Below are 15,000 nucleotides of genomic sequence, written 5' to 3' on the forward strand. Positions count from 1 at the left end.
GTGTATGTTTGTGTGTGTGTGTGTGTGTGTGTGTGTGTGTGTGTGTGTGTGTGTGTGAAAAGTATTCAAATGTATACACTCACTACCGTAAGTCTGGATAAGACAGTCTGCTAAATGACTGGAATGTAACAAGATGTGTGTGTAAATACAATAGAATAGTGAAATTGACAGTGATGCACACTGTCATGTCTGGTGCATGTTAGGGCATGAACGTGAAGGCGATGGAGGGGATGGTGATAAAACATAAATGAAGACAAAAGTGTTGCTGTTTTGTTTTTCTCTTCGCCCATTCTCCCGATGGAGAGGAACGACAAAAAGAGAGAGAGAAGAAGAGAAGCCACACTGAACAAAAATATAAACGCAACATGTAAAGTGTTGGTCTGAAATTAAAGATCCCAGAAATGTGTTTACATCGCTGTTAGTGAGCATTTCTACTTTGCCAAGATAATACATCTACCAGACAGGTGTGGCATATCAAGAAACTGATTAAACAGCATGATCATTACACAGGTGCACCACAGATGTCTACAGACCACATATAACCACGCCTGCCCAGGACCTCCACATCTGGCTTCTTCACCAGCGGGATCGTCTGAGACCAGCCGCCTGCATTGCTGACGAAACTGTGGGTTTGCACCACCAAAGAATTTCTGCACAAACTGTCAGAAACAGTCTCTGGGAAGCTCATCTGCATGTTCGTTGTCCTCACCAGGGTCTTGACCTGACTACAGTTTGGTGTTGTAACCGACTTCAGTGGGCAATTGCTCACCTTCAATGGCCACTGGCACACTGGAGAAGTGTGCTCTTCATGGATGAATCCCGGTTCCAACTGTCACGGTCAGATGGCAGACAGCATGTATGGTGTTGTGTGTGCAAGTGGGTGGAAGACAGATAGAAACAAGTTGCTGATGTCAACGTTGTGAACATGGTGCTGGTGGGGTTATGGAATGGGCAGGCTCAAGCTACGGACAACCAACACAATTGCATTATATTGATGGCAATTTGAATGCACAGAGATACCGTGAAGAGATCCAAAGGCCCATTGTCGTACCATTCATCCGCCGCCATCACCTCATGTTTCAGCATTATAATGCACGGCCCCATGTCGCAATGATCTGTACACAATTCCTAGAAGCTGAAAATGTCCCAGTTCTTCTATGGCCTGCATAGTCACCAGATATGTCACCCATTGAGCATGTTTTGGATGCTGTGGATCGACGTGTACGACAGTGTCACAGATAGAACAATGAGACAGATATTTCACCAGATGTATAAATGTGAAGCATCCGCTTGACGTTTCCACTTACTACCATATATGGTAATGAGAGGAAGCTCAGTGTCCGTCAGTGGGAGAAGATGGAACCAGATGGATTTTGGCCGACATTCTGCACATTTTGTCATCGCTGAAACATTTGATCTTAATACAGTTTTCTGTTCTAAAAACTACCATCTGTTATGAACAGAGTGGACTAAGTTTTGTCGACTTTACCCTTTGCCAGAGTAGGCATTCCCTGAAATATGCAGACGTATGCTAGAATGGGCCAATGGGATCTTGCTAGATCGTGCTTGGCTCTGCCCACCTCCTTGCTTGTTCTGCCCACTATGACTCATTTGTTCACGTTGGAGATGGCAGGCTGTGGTCTATCTTGGTTTAGATACAAAAATCTTTGGCAGTGTGTTCCAGTTCCCGCCAATATCCAGCAACTTCGCACAGCCATTGGAAAGTAGTAGGACAACATTCCACAGGCCACAATTAACAGCCTGTTGATCTTATCCTTCAATAACACACTCCCCAAAGCAAATCAGGGGGAGAAAAATAGGCTTATTCAAAGAGAACAAATCATAGTTGTTATGCTGGGAAGTAGATGACAGATGTTCCTTCTTCCTTCTCCTCAGTGATTCTCCACAGAACTAAGTGACAGGATGTAATTTATAATACCCAACCCTAGCCTGTGGATGAACAATTAGAATTCATGGCAATAAAATTGGGCCAATGGCCAGATAACATTTCAGGCTCAATTTGAACCAATGAGAACTTGCCACATGTAGCTATGAGTCCTGGACTGAAATTCCTCCCATGTCTCTGACCCATTAATCAACAATTCCCTATTACAGAAAAACAACTATTTCCATTGATTGTTAATTCCCTCTTCACCTTTAGTCCTCTGCGTTGTGTCTTAAAATATTCTTACAAGCCTGATCAACTCTATGCCAAGGATATGTGTCACACTGCATGAGACAAGCGGTGGTCACACCAGATACTGACTGGCTTTCTGATCCATGCCTATACCTTTAAAAAAAAAATCTGTGACCAACATATATTCCCAGTCAAAATAAATCAATAGATTAGGATGTCACAGGAAGGCCAAGAAGATCATCAAGGATTCCATGTCTATTTACACAGGGCAGCAGCCTCTAAGATGCAGGGTTGCGCAACCGAGTGGTATCCGGCTAGTGATGGCTATTTAACATTCTGATGGCCTTGAGATAGAAGCTGTTTTTCAGTCTCCCGGTCCCAGCTTTGATGTACCTGTACTGACCTCGCCTTCTGGATGATAGCAACGTGAACAGGCAGTAGCTCGGGTGTTTGATGTCCTTGATGATCTTTTTGGCCTTCCTGTGACATCGGGTGCTGTAGGTGTCCTGGAGGGCTGGCAGTGTGCCCCCGGTGATGTGTTTGACAGACTGCTCCACCCCCGACAGGATGCTCTCAATTGTGCATCTGTAAAAGTTTGTGAGGGTCTTAGGGACCAAGCCAAATTTCTTCAGCTTCTTGAGGTTGAAGAGGCGTTGTTGCTCCTTCATCACCACAATGTCTGTGTGGGTGGACCATTTCAGATTGTCAGTGATGTGTACGCCGAAGAACATGAAGCTTTTCATCTTCTCCACTGCGGTCCCATCGATGTGGACAGGGGGGTGCTCCCTCTGCTGTTTCTTGAAGTCCACAATCAGCTCCTTTGTTGATAGATATAGATTTTTCAGAATTGGGAGGTAGTAACATTTTTCAGCGTTGGGAGGTAGTAACATTTTTCAGCGTTGGGAGGTAGTAACATTTTTCAGAGGTGGGAGGTAGTAACATTTTTCAGCGTTGGGAGGTAGTATCATTTTTCAGCGTTGGGAGGTAGTAACATTTTTCAGCGTTGGGAGGTAGTAACATTTTTCAGCGTTGGGAGGTAGTAACATTTTTCAGCGTTGGGAGGTAGTAACATTTTTCAGCGTTGGGAGGTAGTATCATTTTTCAGCGTTGGGAGGTAGTAAAATTTGGTAGCGTTGGGAGGTAGTAACATTTGGAAGCGTTGGGAGGTAGTAACATTTTTCAGCGTTGGGAGGTAGTAACATTTTTCAACATTGGGAGGTAGTAACATTTTTCAGCGTTGGGAGGTAGTAACATTTTTCAGCGTTGGGAGGTAGTAACATTTTTCAGCGTTGGGAGGTAGTAACATTTGGAAGCGTTGGGAGGTAGTAACATTTTTCAGCGTTGGGAGGTAGTAACATTTTTCAGCGTTGGGAGGTAGTATCATTTTTCAGCGTTGGGAGGTAGTAAAATTTGGTAGCGTTGGGAGGTAGTAACATTTGGAAGCGTTGGGAGGTAGTAACATTTTTCAGCGTTGGGAGGTAGTAACATTTTTCAACATTGGGAGGTAGTAACATTTTTCAACGTTGGGAGGTAGTAACATTTTTCAACGTTGGGAGGTAGTAACATTTGGAAGAGTTGGGAGGTAGTAACATTTTTCAGCGTTGGGAGGTAGTAACATTTGGTAGCGTTGGAAGGTAGTAACATTTGGTAGCGTTGGGAGGTAGTAACATTTTTCAGCGTTGGGAGGTAGTAACATTTTTCAACGTTGGGAGGTAGTAACATTTGGAAGAGTTGGGAGGTAGTAACAGTTTTCAGTGTTGGGAGGTAGTAACATTTGGAAGCGTTGGGAGGTAGTAACATTTTTCAGCGTTGGGAGGTAGTAACATTTTTCAGCGTTGGGAGGTAGCAACATTTTTCAGCGTTGGGAGGTAGTAACATTTGGTAGTGTTGGGAGGTAGTAACATTTTTCAACGTTGGGAGGTAGTAACATTTTTCAGCATTGGGAGGTAGTAACATTTTTCAGCGTTGGGAGGTAGTAACATTTTTCAACGTTGGGAGGTAGTAAAAATGTTCAGCGTTGGGAGGTAGTAACATTTGGTAGCGTTGGGAGGTAGTAACATTTGGTAGCGTTGGGAGGTAGTAACATTTTTCAGCATTGGGAGGTAGTAACATTTTTCAGTGTTGGGAGGTAGTAACATTTTTCAGCGTTGGGAGGTAGTAACATTTGGAAGCGTTGGGAGGTAGTAACATTTGGTAGCGTTGGGAGGTAGTAACATTTGGTAGCATTGGGAGGTAGTAACATTTGGTAGCGTTGGGAGGTAGTAACAGTTTTCAGCGTTGGGAGATAGTAACATTTTTCAGCGTTGGGAGGTAGTAACAGTTTTCAGCGTTGGGAGGTAAAAACAGTTTTCAGCGTTGGGAGGTAGTAACAGTTTTCAGCGTTGGGAGGTAGTAACATTTTTCAGAGTTGGAAGGTAGTAACAGTTTTCAGCGTTGGGAGGTAGTAACATTTTTCAGAGTTGGAAGGTAGTAACAGTTTTCAGTGTTGGTAGGTAGTAACAGTTTTCAGTGTTGGGAGGTAGTAAAATTTTTCAGAGTTGGGAGGTAGTAACAGTTTTCAGCTTTGGGAGGTAGTAACAGTTTTCAGCGTTGGGAGGTAGAAACAATTTTCAGCATTGGGAGGTAGTAACATTTGGAAGAGTTGGGAGGTAGTAACATTTTTCAGCGTTGGGAGGTAGTAACATTTGGTAGCGTTGGGAGGTAGTAACATTTGGAAGCGTTGGGAGGTAGTAACAGTTTTCAGCGTTGGGAGGTAGTAACATTTGGAAGAGTTGGGAGGTAGTAACATTTTTCAGCGTTGGGAGGTAGTAACATTTGGTAGCGTTGGGAGGTAGTAACATTTGGAAGCGTTGGGAGGTAGTAACAGTTTTCAGCGTTGGGAGGTAGTAACAGTTTTCAGCGTTGGGAGGTAGTAACAGTTTTCAGCGTTGGGAGGTAGTAACATTTGGAAGCGTTGGGAGGTAGTAACATTTGGAAGCGTTGGGAGGTAGTAACAGTTTTCAGAGTTGGGAGGTAGTAACAGTTTTCAGCGTTGGGAGGTAGTAACAGTTTTCAGCGTTGGGAGGTAGTAACATTTTTCAGCGTTGGGAGGTAGTAACATTTGGAAGCGTTGGGAGGTAGTAACATTTGGAAGCGTTGGGAGGTAGTAACATTTGGAAGCGTTGGGAGGTAGTAACAGTTTTCAGCGTTGGGAGGTAGTAACAGTTTTCAGCGTTGGGAGGTAGTAACAGTTTTCAGCGTTGGGAGGTAGTAACATTTTTCAGCGTTGGGAGGTAGTAACATTTTTCAGCGTTGGGAGGTAGTAATATTTTTCAGTGTTGGGAGGTAGTAACAGTTTTCAGTGTTGGGAGGTAGTAACATTTTTCAGCGTTGGGAGGTAGTAACAGTTTTCAGCGTTGGGAGGTAGTAACATTTGGAAGCGTTGGGAGGTAGTAACATTTGGAAGCGTTGGGAGGTAGTAACATTTGGAAGCGTTGGGAGGTAGTAACATTTGGAAGCGTTGGGAGGTAGTAACAGTTTTCAGCGTTGGGAGGTAGTAACAGTTTTCAGCGTTGGGAGGTAGTACCATTTTTCAGCGTTGGGAGGTAGTAACAGTTTTCAGCGTTGGGAGGTAGTAACAGTTTTCAGCGTTGGGAGGTAGTAACATTTGGAAGCGTTGGGAGGTAGTAACAGTTTTCAGCGTTGGGAGGTAGTAACAGTTTTCAGCGTTGGGAGGTAGTAACAGTTTTCAGCGTTGGGAGGTAGTAACAGTTTTCAGCGTTGGGAGGTAGTAACAGTTTTCAGCGTTGGGAGGTAGTAACAGTTTTCAGCGTTGGGAGGTAGTAACAGTTTTCAGCGTTGGGAGGTAGTAACAGTTTTCAGCGTTGGGAGGTAGTAACAGTTTTCAGCGTTGGGAGGTAGTAACAGCTTTCAGCGTTGGGAGGTAGTAACATTTGGAAGCGTTGGGAGGTAGTAACATTTGGTAGCGTTGGGAGGTAGTAACAGTTTTCAGCGTTGGGAGGTAGTAACAGTTTTCAGCGTTGGGAGGTAGTAACAGTTTTCAGCGTTGGGAGGTAGTAACATTTTTCAGCGTTGGGAGGTAGTAACATTTGGAAGCGTTGGGAGGTAGTAACATTTGGAAGCGTTGGGAGGTAGTAACATTTGGAAGCGTTGGGAGGTAGTAACAGTTTTCAGCATTGGGAGGTAGTAACATTTGGAAGAGTTGGGAGGTAGTAACATTTTTCAGCGTTGGGAGGTAGTAACATTTGGTAGCGTTGGGAGGTAGTAGCATTTGGAAGCGTTGGGAGGTAGTAACAGTTTTCAGCGTTGGGAGGTAGTAACATTTGGAAGAGTTGGGAGGTAGTAACATTTTTCAGCGTTGGGAGGTAGTAACATTTGGTAGCGTTGGGAGGTAGTAACATTTGGAAGCGTTGGGAGGTAGTAACAGTTTTCAGCGTTGGGAGGTAGTAACAGTTTTCAGCGTTGGGAGGTAGTAACAGTTTTCAGCGTTGGGAGGTAGTAACATTTGGAAGCGTTGGGAGGTAGTAACAGTTTTCAGCGTTGGGAGGTAGTAACAGTTTTCAGAGTTGGGAGGTAGTAACAGTTTTCAGCGTTGGGAGGTAGTAACAGTTTTCAGCGTTGGGAGGTAGTAACATTTTTCAGCGTTGGGAGGTAGTAACATTTGGAAGCGTTGGGAGGTAGTAACATTTGGAAGCGTTGGGAGGTAGTAACAGTTTTCAGCGTTGGGAGGTAGTAACAGTTTTCAGCGTTGGGAGGTAGTAACAGTTTTCAGCGTTGGGAGGTAGTAACATTTTTCAGCGTTGGGAGGTAGTAACATTTTTCAGCGTTGGGAGGTAGTAACATTTTTCAGTGTTGGGAGGTAGTAACAGTTTTCAGTGTTGGGAGGTAGTAACATTTTTCAGCGTTGGGAGGTAGTAACAGTTTTCAGCGTTGGGAGGTAGTAACATTTGGAAGCGTTGGGAGGTAGTAACATTTGGAAGCGTTGGGAGGTAGTAACATTTGGAAGCGTTGGGAGGTAGTAACATTTGGAAGCGTTGGGAGGTAGTAACAGTTTTCAGCGTTGGGAGGTAGTAACAGTTTTCAGCGTTGGGAGGTAGTACCATTTTTCAGCGTTGGGAGGTAGTAACAGTTTTCAGCGTTGGGAGGTAGTAACAGTTTTCAGCGTTGGGAGGTAGTAACATTTGGAAGCGTTGGGAGGTAGTAACAGTTTTCAGCGTTGGGAGGTAGTAACATTTGGAAGCGTTGGGAGGTAGTAACAGTTTTCAGCGTTGGGAGGTAGTAACAGTTTTCAGCGTTGGGAGGTAGTAACAGTTTTCAGCGTTGGGAGGTAGTAACAGTTTTCAGCGTTGGGAGGTAGTAACAGTTTTCAGCGTTGGGAGGTAGTAACAGTTTTCAGCGTTGGGAGGTAGTAACATTTTTCAGCGTTGGGAGGTAGGAACAGTTTTCAGCGTTGGGAGGTAGTAACAGTTTTCAGCGTTGGGAGGTAGTAACAGTTTTCAGCGTTGGGAGGTAGTAACAGTTTTCAGCGTTGGGAGGTAGTAACAGTTTTCAGCGTTGGGAGGTAGTAACAGTTTTCAGCGTTGGGAGGTAGTAACAGTTTTCAGCGTTGGGAGGTAGTAACATTTGGAAGCGTTGGGAGGTAGTAACATTTGGAAGCGTTGGGAGGTAGTAACAGTTTTCAGCGTTGGGAGGTAGTAACAGTTTTCAGCGTTGGGAGGTAGTAACAGTTTTCAGCGTTGGGAGGTAGTAACAGTTTTCAGCGTTGGGAGGTAGTAACAGTTTTCAGCGTTGGGAGGTAGTAACAGTTTTCAGCGTTGGGAGGTAGTAACAGTTTTCAGCGTTGGGAGGTAGGAACAGTTTTCAGCGTTGGGAGGTAGTAACAGTTTTCAGCGTTGGGAGGTAGTAACAGTTTTCAGCGTTGGGAGGTAGTAACAGTTTTCAGCGTTGGGAGGTAGTAACAGTTTTCAGCGTTGGGAGGTAGGAACAGTTTTCAGCGTTGGGAGGTAGTAACAGTTTTCAGCGTTGGGAGGTAGGAACAGTTTTCAGCGTTGGGAGGTAGTAACAGTTTTCAGCGTTGGGAGGTAGTAACAGTTTTCAGCGTTGGGAGGTAGGAACAGTTTTCAGCGTTGGGAGGTAGTAACAGTTTTCAGCGTTGGGAGGTAGTAACAGTTTTCAGCGTTGGGAGGTAGTAACAGTTTTCAGCGTTGGGAGGTAGTAACAGTTTTCAGCGTTGGGAGGTAGTAACAGTTTTCAGCGTTGGGAGGTAGTAACATTTGGAAGCGTAAAGTATTTATTTTGGGGGTTGATCCAAAGACATAGTTTTTACTGTTTAATTGTTCACCAGCTCATGACATCACACACACACACACACGCACACACACACACACACACACACACACACACACACACACACACACACACACACACACACACACATACACACACACACACACACACACACACACACACACACACACACACACACACACACACACTGATCACCACATCTCCATACGCCCCATGTCTGTGTGTGTTTGTATGTGTGTGTAATTGCATGCGTCATGTATGGGTCATTGTAGATCGAAATAAATAACTATAGACCAGTGAGTGTGTGTATGTGGGTGCGTGTAGGGGTCCTCACCTCATCTGATGAGCCATTCTCCACTCGGAAACGACCCGCTCTCTGTATGGCTCCGTCTGCATCACTAGAGATCAGCTAGAGGGAGGATCGAGAGAGAGAGAGAAAGAGGAGAGGAAGAGAGAAAGAGAAAGGAGGAGAGGGACAGAGAGACAGAGAGAAAAGAGAGAGAGAGATAGGGGGAGATAGAGAGGGGGAGTTGAAGAGAGAAAGAAAGAGGAGAGGGAGAGAAAGAGGAGAGAGAGAAATAAAGGAAGAGGAGAGGGAGAGAGAAAGAGGAGAGGGAGAGAGAGAAGGAGGAGAGGGAGAGAGAGAGAGAGAAAGAAAGAGGAGAGGGAGAGAGAGCGAAATAAAGAGGAGAGGGAGAGAGAGAAGGAGGAGATGGAGAGAGAGAGAGAGAAAGAAAGAGGAGAGGGAGAGAGAGAGAGAAAAGGGGAGGGAGAAAGAGAGAAAGAGGAGAGAGAGAGAAAGAGAGAAAGAAAGAGGAGAGAGAGAAAGAGGATAGGGAGAGAGAGAAAGAGGAGAGGAAGAGAGAGAGAGAAAGAAAGAGGAGAGGGAGAGAGAGAAATAAAGAGGAGAGGGAGAGAGAGAAGGAGGAGAGGGAGAGAGAGAGAAAGAAAGAGGAGAGGGAGAGAGAGAGAAATAAAGAGGATAGGGAGAGAGAGAAGGAAGAGAGGGAGAGAGAGAGAGAAAGAAAGAGGAGAGGGAGAGAGAGAGAGAAAAAGTGAGGGAGAAAGAGAGAAAGAGGAGAGAGAGAGAAAGAGAGAAAGAAAGAGGAGAGAGAGAAAGGAAGAGGAGAAGGAGAGAGAGAAAGAGGATAGGGAGAGAGAGAAAGAGGAGAGGGAGGGAGAGAGAAAGAGGAGAGGGAGAGAGAAAGAGGAGAGGGAGAGAGAGAAAGAGGAGAGAGAGAGAGAGAAAGAGGAGAGTGAGAGAGAGAAATAGGAGAGGGAGAGAGAGAAATAGGAGAGGGAGAGAGAGAGGGAAAGAAAGAGGAGAGGGAGAGAGAAAGAGGAGAGAGAGAGAGAGAAAGAGGAGAGGGAGAGAGAGGGAAAGAAAGAGGAGAGGGAGAGAGAGAAAGAGGAGAGGGAGAGAGAGAGAAAGAGAAGAGAGAGAGAGAAAGAGGAGAGAGTGAGAGCGAGCGAGCGAGAGAGAAAAAGAGAGAGAGAGAAAGAGGAGAGAGAAAGAGAGAGAGCGAGAGAGAGAAAGAGAAAGAGGAGAGGGAGAGATAGAGAGAAAGAAAGAGCAGAGGGAGAGAGAGAGAAAGAAAGAGGAGAGGGAGAGAGAGAAAGAAAGAAAGAGGAGAGGGAGAGAGACGAAGAGGAGAGAGAGAGAGAAAAAGAGGAGAGGGAGAGAGAGACAGAGAGAAAAGAGAGAGAGAGAGAGATAGGGGAGAGAGAGAGAAAGAAAGAGGAGAGGGAGAGAAAGAGGAGAGAGAGAAATAAAATAAGAGGAGAGGGAGAGAGAAAGAGGAGAGGGAGAGAGAGAGAGAAAGAAAGAGGAGAGGGAGAGAGAGAAATAAAGAGGAGAGGGAGAGAGAGAAGGAGGAGAGGGAGAGAGAGAGAGAGAAAGAAAGAGGAGAGGGAGAGAGAGAAAGAGGAGAGGGAGAGAGAGAGAAAGAGAAGAGAGAGAGAGAAAGAGGAGAGAGTGAGAGCGAGCGAGAGAGAAAAAGAGAGAGAGAGAAAGAGGAGAGAGAAAGAGAGAGAGCGAGAGAGAGAAAGAGAAAGAGGAGAGGGAGAGATAGAGAGAAAGAAAGAGCAGAGGGAGAGAGAGAGAAAGAAAGAGGAGAGGGAGAGAGAGAAAGAAATAAAGAGGAGAGGGAGAGAGACGAAGAGGAGAGAGAGAGAGAAAAAGAGGGAGAGAGAGACAGAGAGAAAAGAGAGAGAGAGAGAGATAGGGGAGAGAGAGAGAAAGAAAGAGGAGAGGGAGAGAAAGAGGAGAGAGAGAAATAAAATAAGAGGAGAGGGAGAGAGAAAGAGGAGAGGGAGAGAGAGAGAGAAAAAGAGGAGAGGGAGAGAGAGACAGAGAGAAAAGAGAGAGAGAGAGAGATAGGGGAGAGAGAGAGAAAGAAAGAGGAGAGGGAGAGAAAGAGGAGAGAGAGAAATAAAATAAGAGGAGAGGGAGAGAGAAAGAGGAGAGAGAGAGAGAGAAAGAGGAGAGGGAGAGAGAGAGAAAGAGAAGAGAGAGAGAGAAAGAGGAGAGAGTGAGAGCGAGCGAGAGAGAAAAAGAGAGAGAGAGAAAGAGGAGAGAGAAAGAGAGAGAGCGAGAGAGAGAAAGAGAAAGAGGAGAGGGAGAGATAGAAAGAGCAGAGGGAGAGAGAGAGAAAGAAAGAGGAGAGGGAGAGAGAGAAAGAAAGAAAGAGGAGAGGGAGAGAGACGAAGAGGAGAGAGAGAGAGAAAAAGAGGAGAGGGAGAGAGAGACAGAGAGAAAAGAGAGAGAGAGAGAGATAGGGGAGAGAGAGAGAGAGAGAGAGAGAGAGAGAGAGAGAGAGAGAGAGAGAGAGAGAGAGAGAGAGAGAGAGAAAGAGGAGAGAGAGAGAGAAAGAGAAAGAGGAGAGTGTGAGAGAAAGAAAGAGGAGACGGTTGAGAACAAGTTCTCATTTTACAAATGCGACCTGGCCAAGATAAAGCAAGGCAGTGCGACAAAATCAACAACACAGAGTCACACATAAACAACGTACAGTCAATAACACAAAATAAAATAAAAATAGAAAGATCTATGTACAGTGTGTGAAAATGTAGAAGAGTAGGGAGGTAGGCAATAAATAGGCCCTAGAGGTGAAAATAATTACAATTTAGCATTAATACTGGAGTGATATATGTGCAGATGATGATGTGCAAGTAGAGATACTGGGTTGCAAAGAACAAGAGGGTAAGTAATAATATGGGGATGAGGTAGTCGGGTGTGCTATTTACAGACAGAGATGAACTGTACCTGTACACAGCCTGTCTGGGACATGGAACCATAGGCTGGGTTTCAATTTATTTTTATTGAGCTGACATATGCCACTTTTACTGTGAATGCGAACACATCGGATTGAATCTCGGCCACAGTGAGTCATCCTCTGTGTTATCCTCAGTCCTAATAATGATGCTAGCTTTTGTTTACAATGGTCCTCCAGTGACAATACAGGACCTGCTGGGACCAGCTTCATCCACTGTGTTGTGTGATTGTGTTTACTACTCTCCATAGCAAAAGAGGAGGAAGTAGCCATCTTCACCTGTCTCTCCATCTTCCTGACATTTCTTCTCACTGTGGAGACATGACATCCTCTCTCCTTTCCTTTCCTTCCCCTCCTCCTCTCCTCTCACCCCCTTGCCCCGCATACCGCACAAAGCCTGGTTGCCTGGCAACCCAACACAGAACCTCTCCTCTCTGCTCTCTCCATCTTCTCCCTCTACTCAGTTGCTCTCTCCCTCTTCCCTCTCTAACTCTTCTGTCATTCTCTGAATGATATAGGGTGTCTCTCTCCCTCTTCCCTCTCTAACTCTTCTGTCATTCTCTGAATGATATAGGGTGTCTCTCTCCCTCTTCCCTCTCTAACTCTTCTGTCATTCTCTGAATGATATAGGGTGTCTCTCTCCCTCTTCCCTCTCTAACTCTTCTGTCATTCTCTGAATGATATAGGGTGTCTCTCTCCCTCTTCCCTCTCTAACTCTTCTGTCATTCTCTGCATGATATAGGGTGTCTCTCTCCCTCTTCCCTCTCTAACTCTTCTGTCATTCTCTGAATGATATATGGTGTCTCTCTCCCTCTTCCCTCTCTAACTCTTCTGTCATTCTCTGAATGATATAGGGTGTCTCTCTCCCTCTTCCCTCTCTAACTCGTCTGTCATTCTCTGAATGATATAAAGTTGTGCTCTGCCAAGGTGTTCACCAAAACGTGGCACAGTGCTGGCACACCGGACTCTCTCTGCATGCATGTGTGTGTGTTCTGCCGCAGATGGTCTATAATGGTCAGAAGAAGCCAAGAGGAGCAGGAAGTCCAGGATGCTGACGTGTGTTTATGGGGGGTTGGGGGTTATGCAACGTAGGCAGTTTTCCATGTCTATAATTCTATGCTGCACTGCAGCTCCTAGAGACTAGGACATTCTATCCACTCTTATATATCATAGTAATGGAATAAGTACAACAATGTGTATTAGGCCATAGTTTAAACTAGACGTCAACCGATTATGATTTTTCAACGCCGATACCGATACCCTGCAACGCAGGACAAGCTAGTAGGAACAGGCCTCTCTCAAATCCTAGCTTCTCTACTCCAATATGCATATCCAATGTGGCTGTAAACAAATATAATCCCTCTACACATGCTGTTGTGGTGTGTGTGTGTGTGTGTGTGTGTGTGTGTGTGTGTGTGTGTGTGTGTGTGTGTGTTCGCTTGTGTGCATTCATGTGCCTGTTTATGTGTGTGTGTGTCATTGTTTATGTGTTTTTGTGTGCGGTTGTACGCATTCACAGGACTGTGTGTGTGTGTGTGTGTGTGTGTGTGTGTGTGTGTTTGCGTGTGTGTGTATGTGTGTGTGTTTCTGTGTGCAGTTGTATGCGTTCACAGGACTGTATATATGTGTGTGTGTGTGTGTGTGTGTGTGTGTGTGTGTGTGTGTGTTCCTCTCAGGGGAGTGATGTCCCAGGTATAAGGTGCCACTGGCTTATCAGCAGTAGAAGAGTATATTGAGGACTATACAATATGTGATGACATTAGAGAAACAGGCAGCAAGGACTTATGATATACAGGCAGCAAGGCCTTATGAGAAACAGGCAGCAAGGCCTTATGAGAAACAGGCAGCAAGGCCTTATGAGAAACAGGCAGCGAGACCTTATGAGAAACAGGCAGCAAGGCTTTATGAGAAACAAGCATCAAGGCCTTATGAGAAACAAGCAGCAAGGCCTTGTGAGAAACAGGCAACAAGGCTTTATGAGAAACAAGCATCAAGGGTTTATGAGAAACAGGCAGCAAGGCCTTATGAGAAACAGGCAGCAAGGCCTTGTGAGAAACAGGCAGCAAGGCTTTAAGAGAAACAAGCATCAAGGGTTTATGAGAAACAGGTAGCAAGGCCTTGTGAGAAACAGGCAGCAAGGCCTTATGAGAAACAGGCAGCAAGGCCTTGTGAGAAACAGGCAGCGAGGCTTTATAACAAACAAGCATCAAGGCCTTATGAGAAACAGGCAACAAGGCCTTGTGAGATACAGGCAACAAGGCCTTATGAGATACAGGCAGCAAGGCCTTATGAGATACAGGCAGCAAGGCCTTATGAGATACAGGCAGCAAGGCCTTATGAGATACAGGCAGCAAGGCCTTATGAGATACAGGCAGCAAGGCCTTATGAGATACAGGCAGCAAGGCCTTATGAGATACAGGCAGCAAGGCCTTATGAGATACAGGCAGCAAGGCCTTATGAGATACAGGCAGCAAGGCCTTATGAGAAACAGCAGGACTCCACTAGTAGACTGCAGACCTTTACTATCCTTTTCACACATACTGTAGACAAACAAACACACACACTCGCACACACACAAACACACACACTCGCACACTCACAAACACACACACACTCGCACACACACAAACACACACACTCGCACACACACAAACACACACACTCGCACACTCACAAACACACACACACTCGCACACACACACTCGCACACACACAAACACACACACTCGCACACACACAAACACACACACTCGCACACACTCGCACACACACAAACACACAAGCAACAAGGCCTTGTGAGATACAGGCAACAAGGCCTTATGAGATACAGGCAGCAAGGCCTTATGAGATACAGGCAGCAAGGCCTTATGAGATACAGGCAGCAAGGCCTTATGAGATACAGGCAGCAAGGCCTTATGAGATACAGGCAGCAAGGCCTTATGAGATACAGGCAGCAAGGCCTTATGAGATACAGGCAGCAAGGCCTTATGAGATACAGGCAGCAAGGCCTTATGAGATACAGGCAGCAAGGCCTTATGAGATACAGGCAGCAAGGCCTTATGAGAAACAGCAGGACTCCACTAGTAAACTGCAGACCTTTACTATCCTTTTCACACATACTGTAGACACACAAACACACACACTCGCACACACACAAACACACACACTCGCACACTCACAAACACACACACACTCGCACACACACAAACACACACACTCGCACACACACAAACACACACACTCGCACACTCACAAACACACACACACTCGCACACACACACTCGCACA

The 15,000-nt window shown here is 45.5% G+C and overlaps 1 protein-coding gene across 11 annotated transcripts in view; it reads right to left on the reverse strand.

The window, feature by feature from the left end:
- garnl3 (GTPase activating Rap/RanGAP domain like 3) overlaps positions 1-15,000 on the reverse strand; it is a 185,098-nt gene that overhangs the window by 88,290 nt on the left and 81,808 nt on the right. For all 11 annotated transcript variants that reach the window (XM_090233947.1, XM_090233953.1, XM_090233950.1 and 8 more), the window contains exon 3: positions 8,778-8,852. In XM_090233947.1, coding sequence (XP_090090073.1) covers positions 8,778-8,852 — 75 coding nt within the window. The remainder of the gene's footprint in view (positions 1-8,777; positions 8,853-15,000) is intronic.

Source organism: Oncorhynchus mykiss, chromosome 5 (genome assembly GCF_057628025.1).
Source record: "Oncorhynchus mykiss isolate SJ-2025 chromosome 5, ASM5762802v1, whole genome shotgun sequence".
Lineage (NCBI taxonomy): Eukaryota > Metazoa > Chordata > Actinopteri > Salmoniformes > Salmonidae > Oncorhynchus > Oncorhynchus mykiss.